At 44.7% G+C, this 18610-nt stretch overlaps 1 protein-coding gene across 3 annotated transcripts in view; it reads right to left on the bottom strand.

Moving 5' to 3' along the window:
- ano1a (anoctamin 1, calcium activated chloride channel a) overlaps positions 1-18610 on the bottom strand; it is a 112786-nt gene extending 94176 nt beyond the window's left edge. For 2 of the 3 annotated variants that reach the window (XM_088991779.1, XM_088991780.1), the window contains exons 1-2: positions 18428-18610; positions 6515-6660 (exon numbers count right to left, since the gene is read on the bottom strand). In XM_088991779.1, coding sequence (XP_088847905.1) covers positions 6515-6601 — 87 coding nt within the window. In that variant the 5' untranslated portion in view covers positions 6602-6660; positions 18428-18610. The remainder of the gene's footprint in view (positions 1-6514; positions 6661-18427) is intronic. The other variant, XM_088991781.1, reaches the window with a different exon arrangement.

The raw sequence follows: 18610 nt of genomic DNA, 5'->3' as shown, positions 1-18610 counted from the left end.
AGAGAAGTCACATCGTATGATGCCAAAGTTTTGTCCAATATGAGGTCTTTGATCCTCTCTACAAATGTTCTCTACGTGGTATTCTGTGTTACCAACCAACGGAGCTAAAATAGTTTTTAAATATTTGGCTACATTGTATGTAGAGGAGTCAATGCTACAATTAATGGGTCGGAGGGGGAACCCTTCTTTATGTATTTTTGGCAGGCCATAGATACATGGCGTGGCCTTCCGGGTATAATCTAAAAAAATATGTTTTCCTTTCTCTAGCTTTTGGAGACAGTCAATCACTTTCTTGTTCTATTGGAAGGGTCCCTTTTTAGTTGCTCATACGTGTTAGAATCACTGATTAACCTATTTTTTTGTCTTCATAATCCAATGTGTTGAGCAGCACTGTGCATCTGCCCTTGTCTGCTGGCAAAATAGTAATGTTTTTGTCTTTTTGTAGAGTAGTTAACGCCTTTCTCTCTTCTAATGTTATGTTGGACGGAGGAAGTTTGGCACTACTGAGAAGAGCTGATATTTTAATGCGTAGATCATCTGCCTCTGCATACGAAAGTTTGTTATTTTTAATAGCCGATTCAGTAGCTGTGATATAATCTATTGTAGGTATAGTTTTAGGAGTCACTGAGAAATTTAAACCTTTGGTAAGTACTGCCTTTTCTGTCTCTGAGAGATCTCTGTCTGACAAATTTTTGATCCAATTCTCCCTTGCAAACTGTTCATACCTAATTTTACGCGTGTTTACCAGTAGCTGAGATTGTTTCAGTAAAAGTAATTTTTTTAATTTACCCTAGGTTAAAATCTTAGCGAAAGAACATAGATGGTTTGAAAGGGGGGTAAAAGAGGCGATTCTTATAAAACAACAAAATCCTTCATTGAGGGTCGTTATGCTGATGAGGTGATACCGGGGGAGTGGGGGTAATAGGCCAATCGTTAGTCAGGAATGTAGGAACAATCAGTGGGGCCACAGGGGGGGTCCCGCGCCCCCCGTAGTCTGCCCATGTCTAGACCTTGGTAACGCCTACGGATCTGTGCCACATGCTTTAATCTGGAAGGCACGAGAGCGACACCATGTTCCAAAAACTATGGTAGGTCTGCTGAAGCAATACTTCCAAGGAATTCAAAATGCAATTCACAAGAAAATCCTATACGACCAAGTGGATACAACTCAAGGTTGGAATTGCAATGGGGTGCACTATCTCTCCCATCCTCTTTGTGCTCTCGATGGAAGTTCTGCTTCGCGTAGAGAGAGAGTGACTATATCGGAAGAAGGAAGCTGAGCCTTGAACTGCCATGCAGGAGACAGAAAAGAAGACCTCAGAGGAGGTTTATGGATGTTGTCAAGGAGGACATGAAGCTAGCTGTATGAGAAAAGAGAATGCACAAAACTGGATTAAATGGATGACACTGATTCGCTGTGGCAACCCCTGAAAGGAAAAGCCGAAAGGAAAAGAAGAAATGTGAAATGGATGAAGGTGGAAGAGAGCCGTCAGGTTTGCAGGAGAGGTAGAGTTGGCTGTCATCCGTGAAGCAGTGAAAGTATATGCCAAAATTACGGAAAACATTGCCAAGGTGAAGAAGGTAGATAATATAAAGAAGGGCGCCTTGGGGCACACCAGAAGACACAGGAGAGGAATGGGAAGTGATTTGGATGAACTGTGAGCGGCCAGTGAGATAGGAGTGAAACCAGCGAAGTGTTATGTGAGTGATGCCAAAAGCGGAAAGTCTGCTGAGCAGGATGGGGTGAGAAATGGTGTCAAAAGCTGCGGTTAGGTCGAGGAGGATGGGAATGGAGAGTAAACTGGAGTCTGCTGCCATAAGAAGATCGTTAGTGATTTTTATGATGGCTGACTAGAATTGTCCAGAGAGGTTATTGTGAGTGAGGTGAGAGTGAAGTTGAGAGGCAACCATTTTTTCTAGAAGTTTAGAGGTGAAAGGAAGGCGAGAAATTGGGCGTAAGATATTGAAATCATTAGGATCTGAGCCAGTTTTTTTTCAGGATTGGAATAACAGCTGAGGTTTTGAAGGGGACAGGAATAATTTCAGTGGACAAGGAAGAGTGAATAATGGTTGATTAAAAAAAGGAAGCAGAGAGGGTAAGCAGAATTTCATCAGGACTGTAGGGAGGGGGTTGAGCTGACAGGAAGAAGTCTTCGATTTGGTGAAGTCTGAAATTATTGAAGGATGGGGGAGTTCAAAAGAGGATAACAGTTGACAAGGTGTATGAAGGTTGGGGGAGAAGTTAGTCATGTCTCATTAAGAAAAAGAAAACTTTACGGTATCTGAGGATGTCCTGGATTAGACAACCTTTGCAGTAAGCGAGCACCTTTGGAGGTGTTTCCCATTTTTACCGTGGAGTTTCCAGTCCATTATCCGCACAAATGTTTCGGTAGATTATCCTAGCAACTTGGTTATGGTGCTCTACGTATGCTTTCCCTGCAAGCATCTTACACCCTGCAGTTATGTGTTCGATTGTCTCAGGTGCCTCTTTGCACAACCAACACCTTGGGTCTTGTCCGGTGTGGTATATCTGGGCCTCCGCGGCTCTGGTTCTCAGGGCCTGCTCATGAGCAGCCAGGATGAGTTCCTATGTGCTGTCCTTTAGGCTTCCAGTACCTCATCCTCTGTTCCCCATTGTCTGAGTCATTCTCTAAGTACATAATCCATTGGTTCTTCTCATTCTCCTTGATATATTCATTGAGCTTGGATGTTTCATCCTGGACAGTGGATCTCACACACACTCGTCCCCGGCCACCTTCATTACAGCTTGTGCACAATGTCAGGGTGCTGGATTTGGGATGGAACCATCCTTGCATGTTTAGGAGCTTTCTGGTCTTAAAATCCATGATCTGAATCTCTTCCTTTGTCCATCTTATTATTCTTGCAGGGTATCTGATCACTGGAGAAAAATGTCAGGTGTGATGTGTGATATAAGGGTTTCACTAGGATGAAAGGAAAAGTGTATTAAACAGTGGTGAGACCAGCCATGATGTTTGGACTGGAGACAGTGCCACTGAAGAAAAAACAGGAAGCAGAGATGAAGGTAGCAGAGCTGAAGATGTTGAGGTTTTTTTTGGGAGTGACCAGGTTGGATAGGATCAGGATCGAGTACATTAGAGGAACAACTCATATTAGAGGCATTGGAGAGAAAGTCAGAGAGGCCAGACTGAGATGGTTTTGACATGTCCAGAGGGGAGAGAGTAACTATATCGGGAGAAGGATTCTGAGCCTTGAACTGCCAGGCAAGAGAGCGAGAGGAAGACCAAAAAGGAGGTTTATGGATGTGGTCAAAAATGACATGAAGGTAGCTGGTGTGAGAGAAGAGGATGCACAAAACCGGGATAGATGGAGGACATTGATTCGCTGTGGCGACCCCTGAAGGGAAAAGCTGAAAGGAAAAGAAGATGTATTGTTTTTCTTGTAAAGTGTCCTTGGGTGTTCAGAAAGGCGCTTGTAAATTAAATGTATTATCATTATTATTATTATTAATAATAAGCTTGGCATTGAGCTGGCTTCTTTGAACTTGCCTCACCCAATGGAAGTATTTGGGCGTAACTGCTTTCCTTGTTGCCAGTTGGAGGTTGCCATTGGTGAGTAGTATACCAAGGTACTTGTAGCTGTCTCAATGTGTTCTATTGTGCCTTCGGGGAGTGAGACGTCTTCAGTGTAGACCACAATGCCCATCTTAGTCACCATCCGACGACATGAGCAGTGAGGAGATTGCATCACCTTTTTGATGGATACCTGCGTACGTGGCTTCAAGTGTGGTTTTCCACATCCTCATCGAGTTTACAATGAGAGGGTACGGTTGTCCTTATACAATTCCAAGCATCCAGTGATACATGTGTGTGACATCAAGTCATAAACTTACTTGTATTCAATTCAAGCTGTCTACAGGTTGGTATGTCTGGACCTAAAGTCTTCTGTGACTGTTCTGATGTTTGGCCTCTCTGGTATTATGTCCTTCGCTCCATGTGTCGACTTAGCTTAGCCGCAATGATGCCTATCATGAACTTCCATGTTATGGAGAGACAGATTATTGGCCGGTAGTTGGATGAAACTGCACCCTTTGAGGGAACCTTCATGATCAGGATTGTTCACCCTTTGGTTGGCCCTCCTGGGTGATTTGCACCTAAAAGCTAGCAACCACTCATTTGACGGCAATGAGGTTAAAATCTTATCGAAAGAACATAGATGGTTTGAAAGGGGGGTAAAAGAAGCAATTCTCATGCAACAACTAAATCCTTCATTAAACCGGTCTAGTGGGGTGAGGTTCAATTTGGATCGTTCATACAATAGCCTGCTTAAGCAACACAGGTTAGGCAACATTCGTAATGCTGATGAGGTGATACCGGTGGGAGTGGGGCAAATGGGCCAGTCGTTCGTCAGGAATGTAGTAACAATCAGTTGGGCCACAGGGAGTGGTCCTCTGCTTCCCCCAACCTGAGAGTAGGGACCTATCATAGCTGTGTCCAGCGCCGCCATGTCTGGACATTAGGGATATATCAATAGGGCCGAAACGACCACTCAGACTTTAGTTCGCTGACGAAGCCTCTTGGATAGTAGGCGAAACATCCGACACCTTCAAATAGTACAGATGACGGCTGAAGAAACCTTCTCATCGATGGACCACTCCTGTACGACTGAGAACTTAAACAGACCCTCCTGGGTGAGTTCCCTCCTTCAGAAATTGGTTTGTTTGTGCTTCAAGGCGCTCCTGGATTGCTGTGAATTTCTTTAGCCAGTAAATATTGACCATATGGTCTGGTGCCATCGAGTGATTAGAAAATGAGGCATCATGATGCAATGAGGTTTTCTACCCAAATTGTTCACTTTTTGGCCAATACAACATGGGGCCTCATTTACTTTACTGCGCCACCATGTGAATTATACTTATAATGACAGAGAGAGTGATTAAAATGCTGCCATGGATTAGATGGGGTCAAAATGTATAGAAGCGGATTAGGGCCAACGAAAAAAATTAAATAGAGATGGCAGGCATGGGATTGTTCGTTGAGGCCATGGAAACGGACTTCCGGACGGCTTAGAGGAAATTCTGGTCCACCATCCAGTGTCTCAGGAGGGCAAAGCAGATTCGAGCCTCAGTTTAAGGAGGAGCAGTGTGGTTTTCGTCCCGCCCGTGGAACAGTGGACCAGCGCTAAACCCTTAACAGGGTCCTCGAGGGTGCATGGGAATTCGCCCAACCAGTCCACAAGTGCTTTGTGGATGTGGAGAACGCATTTGGAGTATGTGGAGAAGGCATTTGACCATGTCCCTCGAGGGTGCTTCGGGAGTATGGGGTACAGGAATCCCTGCTACGGGTCGTCTGGTCCCTTTCCGACCAATGTCAAAGTCTGGTTCGCATTGCCGGCAGTAGGTCAGAATCGTTCGTAGTAAAGTTTGGGCACCACCAAGGCTGCCCTTTATCACTGATTCTGTCATAATGTTTATGGACAGAATTTCTAGGTGCAGCCGAAGTGTTGAAGGGTTCGGTTTTGGTGGACTAACTATAGCATCTGTGCTTTTTGCAGATGATGTGGTACTGTTGGGGCCTTCAAGCGGGGCTCTCCAACACTCCCTGAAGCGTTTTGCAGATGTATGTGAAGCGGTTGGGATGAGAATCAGCACCTCTAAGACTCTGAGACAATGGTTCTCAGTCGGAAAAGGGTGGAGTGCCCTCTCCGGGTCGAGGAGGAGATCTTACCTCAATTGGAGGAGTTTAAATCTTGTTCACGAATGAGGGTACGAGGGAGCGAGAGATCGACAAGCGGATTGGTGCGGCGACTGCTGTTTTGCGGACTTTGTACCGGTCTGTCGTGGTGAAGAAGGAGCTAAACCAAAAGGCGAAGCTCTCAATTTACCGTTCAATCTACGTCCCAACCCTCATCTATGGTCACGAGCTATGGGTCGTGACTGAAAGAAAGAGATCCCGGACACAAGCGGCCGAAATGAGCTTTCTACGTAGGGTGTTCGGGCTCTCCCTTAGAGATAAGGTGAGCAGCTCGGTCATCCGGGAGGGGCTCAGTCCAGCCGCTTCTCCTCCACATAGAGAGGATCCAGATGAGGTGGCTCGGGCATCCGATTAAGATGTCTCCTGGATGCCTCCCTGGTGAGGCGTTCCGGGCAAGCCCCACTGGCAGAAGAACCAGGACAAGCTGGAGAAACTTTCTCCCAGTTGGCCTGGGAACGCCTCGGAATCCGCCAGGACGAGCTGGAAGAAGTGGCTGGGTAGGGGTACGTCTGGGCTTCCCTACTGAAGCTGCTGCTTCTGCGACCCGACCAGCAGAAACAGCAGAAGATGGATGGATGGATTAATTGTATTCCAATGTAATTGTTTTAATGAATGGAAATCAGGAGAATTTTTTTTTCAGGTGTGTTTGTTACATCAATTCTTAAAACAAAAATTGTTTAGCTTTCAAGAATTGATGCCCACGGTTGTACATCAATCATCATCCTTAAAAGTATTAATCATAAAGTTTCCTGTTCACATAAGAGACAGATGACGTTTCCTACTATGGAGTCACTCCGCGCCTTTGTGTTGTCCATATCAAGGTTCTTCTCTTCACAAGGAACTGTTGAATAGCTGTCACTCCTCCGCATAATGCAGACCTCCTCAACTGTGGGGCTGCCTGTCTTCAGTGTGGGGGAACCTTAGAAAGCTACAGAAAGATTGATTTAAAATTAGTTTATTTTCCAAACAATCATGCACATAATTCATTCAATTTTAAATTACATCCAAAAAACGCTTTAGTCCAGTCTCTTGAATCAATTATCGTGTTTTCCAGAGTATACGGTTCACCCCCAACGAATGATGTTTTCAAACTTTTTCCACATATGTGGTGCACCGGATTATAAGGCGCACCTTCAATGAATGAAAACAGTTTTCCAAATATAACATAAAAATACGTTATTTGGAACACCTTTGAAGAAAATGAAGGCTTATACACCTGAAAATACGGTATTTTATACATAGTAACCCAGTTGTTCCCAGGGTGGGATAGAACAAGAACACCCTCTCTGGGTTCAGAAAGATTGACACATTCTGAAATAGGAGGGCCTCCATCCATTTTCCAGGCCGCTTTATCCTCATTAGGTGGATACTGATGGGTGCGGGAGCCTATCCCAGCCGTCTTCCGGCACGAGGCGGGGGACAACCTGAATTAGTTGCTTGCCAATCGCAGGGCACACAGAGACAACCAGTCTCTGTCACACTCACACTTAGGAACAATTTTGAGTGTTCATTCAGCCTGCCATGCATGTTTTTGTAATGTGGGAGAAACCGGAGGACTGCGAGAACACCCACGCGGTTTCGGGGAGATCATGCAAACTCCACACAGGGAGGCCGGACCGGGTCTTGATTCACCATTGCGTTATTTATGTTTTCTTTCTAATTTAGCCATCAACACGTAGTTTTCAGACCGAACAAAGTACCCAAAATGCATTGTGTGTCGCTTTCTCGGTCAGGGGTGTTCCAGACGTGATGTCAGGTCAGGCATCGTCATCAACTCGAAAACAAGACTTCCTGAATATTGTTATGCGGTGGAATCTTTGTAAAATACGCTCAGTAGAAGTCATTTGAAGAGATTTTACAAATTATGGACACAACTTGTCCGTAGGCGTCGGTTGTCCTTTAAACTTAATCCAAAACAGACGTGTAGCAAGAGAGAAGCTCAATCTGAAGGCAGGGGTGAACGTTGAGATGGAATTAATTAAATAAATAATTTGCCTTTGTAGGCCATATTAGTCTCCTCCGTCAGCCATGTTGGTGTCGGGGCTGTGTGTCCCAATGATGCTAGGAGTTAAGTTGTCTAGTGTGTTATGCACCTGGCTGGGTCACCCATGGGAAATAGGTCCAAGATGAGGGTCTAGATATAGTGATGTGTCGTTCGCGAACGTGCCAGTTCTTAGAGCCGGATTTCTAAGTGAATGAAGAGAGTTTCCGGCTCCTAAGAAGGAGCCGGAAATGGGAGCCGACTTTGCTGCGCCCGGTTAAAGCTGCATGTGATTGGTCAAGATCCGTGGTAGAGGAGGTAGGGGAGAATTACAGACACACGCAGCTATGAAGAGAAGGGGAAGGGGTTAGAGAAACAAGCACACTCTGCACATGAAACAGGAAAGGGAGACGACAGAGCTTGATAGCACAACAAAGAAAAAAACAAAAGTGTGTAAAATGATTGCCAGTGATTTTCAGCCATTTTCAATAATAGATGACAAAAGATTCAGAACATACACTCATGCTCTAAACTTCATATATGACAAACAATGTGCTGGAGTTCAAAAATGGGTCAAAAAAGTAACCACAGGGAAAGTGAAAGTTAGTGGATGCTCTCTGTGCACATATAAATAAAGCCATATAAATAAACATATTTGATATAGTGTATTTTTTACATGAGTAATTCGTTTGTCACATATTTTTACATAATTTTTGGTAGTTAATTAATTTAAGCAACAAAACAAATCTGAGGAGCAATTTAGGAGCCAAATAGCCGGATCTTCAGAATCAGAATCAGAATCATCTTTATTGCCATGTAGAACACACAAGGAATTTGTTTCCGGTAGAACACGCTGCACTAGTGTCATCATCAAAAAATTGCTAAGTGGCACTATACAGTTCCATTTGGGCTACTGTTGAAAGAGTTCAACGGACAGTTAGGACACCACTTTACAATTTTTTTGCTGATGATACTAGTGCAGCGTGTTCGACCGGAAACGAATTCCTTGTGTGTTCTACATACTTGGCAATAAAGATGATTTTGATTTTGAGTTCAAAGAGTTCAAAGAGTTAATGGCTTGGGGGAAGAAGCTGTTTAAATGTCTGCTGGATTTGGTGCGCATGGATCGGTAGCGCCTGCCTGAGGGGAGTAGCTGGAAAAGGTGGTGGGCAGGGTGCGGAGGGTCCAGTAGGATTTTCCGAGCCCTAGTTTGGAGTCTTGCAGTGTGCAAGTCCTCGAGAGTGGGTAGGGCGGTGCCAATGATTTTTTTATGGCGGCCCCGAACCAAACAGTGATGGAAGAACACAGGATGGATTTGATGATAGCCGTGTAGAAATGTTGCAGCACCTCTTGTGGCAGGCCATGCTTCTTTAGCAGCCTCAGGAAGTACATTCTCTGTCGGGCCTTTCTCAAGACAGAGTTGGTGTTGACCTCCCACTTCATGTCCTGGGAGACTGTAATTCCCAGGAACTTGAAGGTCTCAACGGTTGACACGAGGCAGTTGGATAGTGTGAGGGGTAGCTGTGGTGATGGATGTTTCCTGAAGTCCACGATCATCTATACTGTCTTGAGCGTGTTCAGCTCCAGGTTCAGTGACGGCTGCACCAGAGCTCCAGGTGCTCCACTTGTTGTCGGTACGCAGACTCGTCGCCGTCTTTGATGAGACCGATGACCGTGGTGTCGTCTGCGAACTTTATGAATTTGACAGCTGGGTGCGTTGAGGTGCAGTCGTTCGTGTAGAGAGAGAAGAGCAATGGAGAGAGGACGCATCCTTGCGGGGCATCAGTGCTCGTGGTTCGTGTTGAGGATTATATATTTCCCAGTCTGACCTGTTGTGTCCGTCCTGTCAGGAAGTAAGCCGTGTTGTTAGTGAGCCGAGCCAAAAGAACCGGCTCTCTGAATTCCCATTACTACTCGACAAAACATGGCTCAATCAACCCCTTACGATGAATAAAACAAATGGAACCAACTTTCTCTTGCACATACGCGGGTCACCAGGGCCTGTTTGGAGCCAGGCCTGGAGACGGGGCTCGTTGGCGAGTGCCCAGTGGCCGGACCTACACCCATGGGCCGGACTCAGCCCGAAGAAGCAATTTGGGTCCCCATTCTCAATGGCCACCCATGGGAGGGGCCAAAGGGATCCGGTGCTATGTGAGCTGGGCGGAAGCCAAAAGTGGGGACCCTGGCGGTTTGATCCTCGGCTACAGAAGCTAGCTCCTGGGACGTGGAATGTCACCTCTCTTGCAGAGAAGGAGCCCGAGCTGGTGTCCGAGGTAAAAAAGTTCAGACTACATATAGTCGGACATGCCTCCATACACAGCCTGGGTTCTGGTAGTGCTCTTGAGGAGGGATGGACTCTCTTCCATTCTGGCATTGCTCGCGGTGAGAGTCGCAGAGCAGGTCTGGGCATACTCACTGTCCCCCGGCTCACTTTCTGAACATTGGGATTCAGGAAACATTCAGGAGAGAATTTGAGTCAATTTACCGGTTGATCTACATCCCCGACCCTTGTGACGAATAAGCGGTACGGATAATGTATGTATGTATGTATGTATGTATGTATGGATGGATGGATGTACGTACGTCCCAACCCTCATCTATGGTCACGAGCTATGGGTCATGACCATAAGAACAAGATCCTGGATACAAGCGGCCATAGGTGAAAAGGTTTCTTCATCTGTCATCTGTAATTCTTTGAATGTGTCGGACATTTGCTTCTCATCCAGGAGGCGAACTACATTTTTTTCCTGTAGCTCTGGCTCTATATCAACGCACCAAACAGTTGTAATTAATCACGGTTAATGCAATGATTTGCCGCCTCTATGGATGACACTCCTGTGGTGGGTCTCATCAACAATGACATTGAAACAATCGACAAGAGTGAGGTGACCAGGCTGGCCTTGTGGTGCAAAGACAGCATTCTCCACCTGAATGTGGAGATGACAAATGACATCGTTGTGGACTTCAGAAGAATTTTACATCCAGCATCCTCCACTGACCATCAACTGCGCCACAGTGGACAGGGTGAACAACTCCTGCGATTGCACCTCTGGAGTCACAATACTGGCTAATGGCAAAAAAAAAAAAAACACCAGCACATGTCGTTCCTCTGTTTTATAGAGGCACCATTGAGAGCATCTTGACCAGCTTCATCACCGTAGGGCATGGCACTTGCACCATGTCCTGCCAAAAGACTAAAATGTATTGTGAGAGCAGCTGAGAGAATCATTGTTCTCTCCGCTCCTTCCTCCCCACTGGTGGACTTTTAAATCTTTTAAATCGTTAAATCGATGGTGAATCGTTTTATCCACCGAGCCATTTATTGCAGGTGACTCCGTGTGAGATGGAGGCAACTGATTCTCCCGTGAGGCGAGAAGCCAAAAGGAAAATATCTGTCTGCATTTATTTTGACATTTTCGTGAATATGAGAACATGTAACAACTGAAACCTGTTCAACTTCCGCACACTGTATAGAGATCATGGGGCAATGTACAAAATGGCAATGAAAGAACAGAGACACAATGGGTCTGAAGAGGTCATTACAAAATCTTGAAATATTCTTTGTGATTGCTTTATTTCCTGGATAGATATGATAGTTGTCCATGTTAAGTGCTTTTTTTACAGCTTCAGCTGTTGTGAACATGTTATACAAATTAATATGGATTTTATTGCATTCAAAATGCCTTGAAAACATCCACCCAAGATAGTTGTGCACTGAATGTACGTATTATTTGTGTGCAAACCGGTTTCATACCAATCAGTTGTGTTAGTTAAAGACAAATAATTTAAGCTAATATTGAATTACATACTTTAGACGGCCCAATAGTCAAGTGGTTAGCATTTCTATTCACTCTCATTCCCTCAGATCCTCTTCCTCCCTCCACCTCTGTGCCCCTCCTCCCCCGCGCCCGTCTCAGCACGATGGGGACAGCATTCAGCTGCTCTGACCCCAAACCCTGGAACTCACTCCCTCCCAACATGTGCAACATCGAATATCTTCTCACCTTCAAATCCCATCGCAAAACCCACCTATTTAAAATTGCCTTTTCTGTGTAGCTCTATCTCTTTTTTCTATTTATAATAATGTATATATATATATAATGTATAATAATGTATTCTATTTATAATTGTATTTTGTTTGTTGTATTCTATATGTATTTTATTTATTATTGTATCTCTGCTTGTCTGTGACTGTAAAGTGTCCTTGAGAGCTTTGAAAGGCGCTTGAAATAAAATTGGACATGATGTTATTCTGTCCATTTGTGCCAATGGATGGTCCGCACATGAGATTTAGCCTTGATGTTGAGAGTGGTGTGCGAGCTGTGCCTCAGGGATGGGAAGGTTGTGAATTTGGGACACATCATCAGTAGTGCTCCAAAGAATCATTGGGTGTTTCGGCCTTTCATCACTAGACACCCTCATCGATGGTGGCCAGCCCAATCAGATGTTCAGAAGCTGGTGGAGGGGTCTTAGGTTGCTGACGTATGAGCACAACAAGGGTCCTGCCTCTTCATCCAGATCCAGTGGCTGCTTCTTTCTGCCGCTTCAGAGAGTGACCTAACTGTGTGCCGCAGAGCCTGTCCATGGATGCCCAGGTCTTTTAGCAGTTTGATGGTGGAGGAAGCCACAAACCCTCTACATCCAACTTCAATTGGATATACCTTGGTTTTCCATCCTCGCTGTTGTGCATCCACTGCGAGTTCTGCATAGCGCAGCTTCTTGCGCTCATAGGCCTCTTCAACTGAGTTTTCCCACGAGACTGTAAGTTCTGTGATGTAGACAGCCTTGAGTGAAGGGGACCAGAGCACCAAGTCTGGTCCCAGGGTGGTGGCTGCAATCTCCGCTGGGAAAACCAATTGCTGGCCAATGTCAACCCGTATCTTCCAATCCCGGGCCCTCGCCAGCTGTCCAACCTCTAGTTTTGCAGGAGGATATTTTGGCTTTTTCTCTCCCTCTCGGATAAAAGTCAACGGTGCTGTGTATTCCTATTGCTCTCAAGGACGACTGCCAAACTCTTCAGGACCTGGTTGTGCCTCCAGGTGTAGCGGCCTTGTGTGAGGCTGGTCTTACAACCGGTCAGGATGTGTTTGAGAGTTCCTGGAGTTGGACAGAGGTCACAGGTTGGATCTTCGCCATAGCATTGGTGGACATTTTTTGGAGATGGGAGCACATCATTGATAGCTCTGATGATGAAGCTGATGTTGCTTGCCTCCATTTCCCAGAGATCCCTCCATCTGAGCTTTCACTTCTCCAGGCCTTCCCACCTCATCCATTGTCCCTGCTTGGCAAGAGATACAGCCTTCGCAGTTCTTTCAGCTTCCTCTTGGCGGTGCAGCTCTTCCTTCACCATTTTCCTTCTTTCCGATGTTGAGGCCTTACGCCAAGATGGTTTGTTTGTAAGGCCAAAGCCCCCTCTTCCTAGCTGGACGTGTCCCACGATGTCGCTGTGCCTTAGGGCTGCTGTGGCCTGCTGCACCGCGATGGATGGCGTCCATTTCCGTCCAGTTGATAGGGGGGTGCAGCTTGACTGATCTTCCGGTCCCTGGAGTCTGTAAGGGTAATCTGAAGTCTCACTTTAGAGCACTTGTACTCTTCGGTGAGGCTTGTGATTGGAAGCTCGAGGGACCCTTTGCCATAGAGGCTGATGTTTGACAGACAGCGTGGAACACCAAGCCAACTTTTCACATATCTAGTGATGGCTCGCTCCATCTTCTCCACCATTGAGAGTGGGACCTCATAGACTGTGAGTGGCCACATTACCCGAGGGAGAAGTCCAAACTGCAGACACCAGAGCTTGAGCTTCCCTGGCAGTGGAGTCTTGATGTTTTCCAGACTTTCGCTGATGTCCTGCATTAGTTGCTGCACTTGATATTTGTCTCTTAGGCTTGCATTGTACCACATGCCCAGGCTTTTGACCGTTTCCTCAGACACCGTTGGTATTGGGTCATCACCAATGCAGAACTTCACATTTTTTAGCTCTCCCTTGACTATTGAGATGCTGAGTGACTTGTTCGGCTTGATTTTCATCCGGGCCCATTTGATGTTTTCCTGCAGTTTTCCAAGTAGCCTCCTGGTACAAGCTGCAGTAGTGTTCAAGGTGGTCATGTCATCCATGTATGCCCGGATAGCTGGTGCGTTCTTGTAGAGCTTGTACGGAACTCCATTTGGCCCGGGGACTGATGCTGATCTGGCACGCCGTACTGTGTTGTCCACTTCCTTCCATTTTGGAGGTCCAGTTTCGAAGTTGAATTCGGGTGGTTCAATAGGGGGGATGTCATGCGGGATAAGTAGTTTTTTATGCCTTTTTGTGTCCTGGTGGACCTTTTTCAGGTGCTTTTCAAGTTCCTGCATTGAGGTTTTCAGGATTCCGCTTTTGTCCTTAGCGAAGAGGTCTTTGACGAACTTGAAGGGGTTTTTATAGAACCTTGTTCTTGTGTGTTCCTTGTTCTTGCAAAGTTTCCTCAAGTGTTCTGTCCTTCGTAAGGTTGCCAACCGGCATTTGATGTCCCCCTGGAGCAGCATGAGACCTTCTTTCTCTGCATCAGTGGCCTTCTTCCACTGTTTTCGCAGGTCCCTTCTTTCTCTGACCAGTCTGTCTATCTCTTGCTGCCTCCTGGGTTTGGTTGGTGGTGGTCGTTCGTGTTGCATTGGCGGTTTTCCGGATGTACACTCCACAGCGCTCCTCCCCATAGTGATAGATGATGTCACCAATATTTTCCAGCTTTTTCCCTGCTGTGCCCACTTGTTGCTCCAAGATTTTCGTCAGATCGTTATTGACGGTTTCCCACTCTCTTTTTTCAATAGCTTTTGGCCACTTCACACTTGGTCTGTGCCCTTTGATCTTGTCCTCCTTGGGAGGTCTCTGTGGTTGGGTGGGCTCTTCCACCTTTCGTTCTGTAAGTTCATTACGATCCTCATTGACAGGGGTGTTGACGCTACGCGAACTTTGGTTTTCGTCCCGTCGCTGTGCTTCACTCGCCTTATTTGACCTCTGACTTCGTAAGAAATATTGGTCAATGCGAGGCCCTTGTCTCTGCTTTCCCAAGCACTGTCTTTTCACTTGATGGATCTTTAACCCGATAGCTGATGTTACTTTTGCCCAGCCACACACGCACACCTTGAGTGAGTGTCCTGCTGCCGTTGTCTCATCTGCCTTGTTCTTGATTGTAGTCACGTTCGTTCCTGGGTCGGTAGTCGTGTTGTCAGTCGTTGAGCCATTTGCGCCCCCGCCCTCGCAGGCTCTAGGGGTATCTATTATTATTATTATTATTATTATTATTATTGATGAAAAGGTTTCTCCAGCCCTCATCTGTACTTCTTTGAAGGTGTCGGAAATTTCGCTTCTTATCCAAGATGCTTCTTCAGCGAACTAAAGTCTGACTGGTAGTATAGGCCCTATATGTACATGTATATCCCTACTGTCCAGACCTAATCCCTGCAGCTCCACTGATAGCTTCTATTTTCCTCACTGACGACTCTCCTGATTGCCCAATTGGCCCTGGTATCACCTCATCAGCATGACTAATCCTATGTTGCCTAAACAGTGTATTGTACGATCCAAATTGAACCTCACCCCACCATTACGGTTTAGGGAAGGATTTTGCTGTTTTATGAAAATAGCTTCTTTTAGTCCCCTTTCAAACCATCTATTTTCTTTCACTCAGATTTTAACGTCATTGTCGTCAAATGAGTGGTTGCTAGCTTTTAGGTTCCTATGTACTGCCGATTGAGGCCCACTAGTATTATCCCTGAGATGTTGGTAAAGTCTTTTTTTGAGAATTTGTTTACTCTCCCCTATGTATTGCTCTTTACAATTTTCATTTTTACAACATATTGAATAAACTACATTACTTTGTTTTTCATTTGGCTGCCTATCTTTTGGATGCACTCATTTTTGCCTTAAAGTGTTGATCGGTTTGAAATAAGTGGGAATTTTGTGTTGCCAAAGGATTCTGTAGTTTTTCGGAAACTCCTGCATTGTAAGGTACTGCTACTCATCTCTCATCTCCTTTTAGCATCTTCAGAATTGTTGGTTTCATTCCCTATTCTTACCTTTTGACATTTGTTAAAAGACCACTGAGGGTAACCACAGTTTGTGAGTTCTCTCCTGATATGCTTTGACTCCTGTTCTCTACCTTCGACGCTTGTTGGTATTAGTTTAGCCGTATGCTGGAGGGTTCTGATAACTCCTAGTTTGTGTTGTAGAGCGTGGTTAGAATCGAAAAGTAAGTATTGGTCAGTGTGCGTAGCCTTCCTAAAGACTTATTATCAGTGATTACAAACCGAACTTACCCACAAACTCTATCAGGACGTGTGTGAATTTACTAAATCCGGATACATGTGGCACCACAGCAAACCCAAAGAGAGACAAAAGGGTAAATTTCAAAAATTGCTTTAGCAGAAACAATGACAGCTACTGGTAAACACGAGAAAAAATAGGAATGAGCAAATGTCAGCGGAGAATTAGATACAAAAAAATGTCAGACAGAGATCTCTCAGAGCCAGAAAAGGCTGTACTAACGAAAGGTTTAAATTTCTCAGTATCTCCTAAAACAATACCTACAATAGACTACATCACAGCTATTGAATCGGCTATTAAGAATAACAATCTTTCTTATGCAGAGGCAGATGATCTACGCATTAAAATATCAGCCCTTCTCAGTAGTGCCAAACCACCTCCGTCCAACATAACATTAGAAAAGAGAAAGGCGTTAACTACTCTACAAAAAGATAAAAATATTACTATTTTGCCAGCAGTACAGTAATTGTACATTCCAAATTGTCCCTAGGTGTGAGTGTGTGTGTGTGAATGGTTGTTCATTTCTGTGTGTCCTCCGATTGGCCAGTTCAGGGTTTCTCCCGCCTATTGCCCGAAGACAGCGGGGATAGCCTCCAGCACCCCCTGCAAACTTAATGAGGATACGATCAGAAAATTAATGAATAATAATATTGATAATTTGTGTTTGACAAAGAAATACACGGAACCAGTTGACGTACAAATAGTCATGTTGATGTTTCAATGTTACTAAAAAGCCCCAGTGAAGCCTCTTTCAATTGATGAGATGACTCCTCATTTAAAATGGTGCATAGAAATTGATCACCAAAATTATTGGTACAGTATATAAAAAATGTGTGAACATGGTCCTCCAAGCTGTCTAAAATATAAACAATGATTCCCCTCTTCAAATGAATTCAATCTCAATCTCTTCCAGGACACGTGGATTTAGTCAAACAATGCTGTGATCAAATAACCCTAATTTGAATGGCATTAAACACGATAGGAATTAATGAATATTTCCATTGTAACCTATAAATTGATGCTACTGATGAGGTCAAGATATAGAACCATATTGTTCCCAAAAGCAACCTCTCCACTCCCCACTAATGGATTTCCTACACCCCGACTTCATCTCACACGTTCAGCCAGCACCCAGATGCTCACACACACAGACACACACAGAAGAGCGCAAACAAAGCAGTAAAAATGCACTCTTAACCAGTATCCTCAATTGTGCCTTGGCACTCCATTGCAGATAACACCCTGATCGGCAACACTGCAGACTCCAACTAGATCTATTCTCAATTGTACCGGATAATCTCAATCCGTGCTCCACAGGTTTGGAACCTCCCACCTGCGTTGTTGCATAGACACACATGGCCGAGTGCAGTCGCTCGCGATTTTGCATGACAAAAATAAATAAATAAATATACATACATACATACATACATACATACATACATACATACATACATACATACATACATGGCTGCCAAGTGATTCATGTTAATAATAATAATAATAATAATAATAATAATAATAATAATAATAATAATAATAATAATAATAATACATTTAATTTCCAAGCGCATTTGAGAAGACCCAAGGACACTTTAGAATTAAAAGAATAATACACAGAACAATAAAATCATTTTTGTGCCTGTGTGCGCTTGTGAGTGTGCGTGTAGGCGTGTGTGCGTGCGTGCGTGCGAGTGCGTGGGCAAGTGCTTGTCTGCGTGCGGGTGTGCGTGCGCGTTTGCGTGCACCGGCGTGTGCGTGTGCGTGTTTGTTTGCGTGTACGTGCGTGTGCGCCTTCGCGTGTGTGTGGTGTGTGCATATAAGTCTGTGTGTGGTGCGTGTGTGTGTGCGCATGTGCGTGTGTGTCACATTTTCTATGTTAAGGATGATATTATTCTATATTTGACGGGATGCTGCAGTGTTTCGCTGCTGAAGCGTCAAAGGTCCAACTGTTACTGCCCACTTGCAAAGGGAATCCGGAGCGAAGAAACCACCAACCAGCAAGTACGGAAGTGTTTCAGATTTCAAGATGTAAAAGCCCTCATGTCGACAACACATCCAAAAAGAGGCACATTAACGATTCCATCAGACAGTACATGCATATGAGTGAGTCGTCAACGCGAGATTCCAACAAAGTAAGCAACTACAGTTTGATAAATGTGGTTGTGGTAAAATAAAGTCTGTCAAACATCCAAATTGTATTAACATTTGCCTGTGCTGTTAACATGTCGACGTAGTATTACAGGACAAAGAAATGCGATGATCCAATACGCATTCATTCGATGGTGCTAAATGAATTGCGAAAGACCCGATTGCTCACAGCAGAGACTTTTGGGTCGCCCATTGAGCGCTAATTATTTATACATATATGTATAGCATTATCAAATTTTGACAAAAATACACGAAGTTTATAATTACCTTACGATTCATGGATCCGAGACTCTAATGTGACTAAAAAAACTAATGTGACAAAAAAATAGTTTCCACGGGAAACCATTAACTTAGATTGAATTCAGCTTTTCACTTCCGAAATAAAAAAATAGAATTGTTTGAAAATGTCAAAGAATATTTACAGCTCTTGTTTTCAACAGGTCTGACTTG

The sequence above is a fragment of the Hippocampus bargibanti genome, linkage group LG03 (genome assembly GCF_051943395.1).
Source record: "Hippocampus bargibanti isolate YZ-2025 linkage group LG03, ASM5194339v1, whole genome shotgun sequence".
Lineage (NCBI taxonomy): Eukaryota > Metazoa > Chordata > Actinopteri > Syngnathiformes > Syngnathidae > Hippocampus > Hippocampus bargibanti.
The sequence above is the reverse complement of the archived record's forward strand: the minus strand, read 5'-3'. Positions and strand labels throughout refer to the sequence as shown.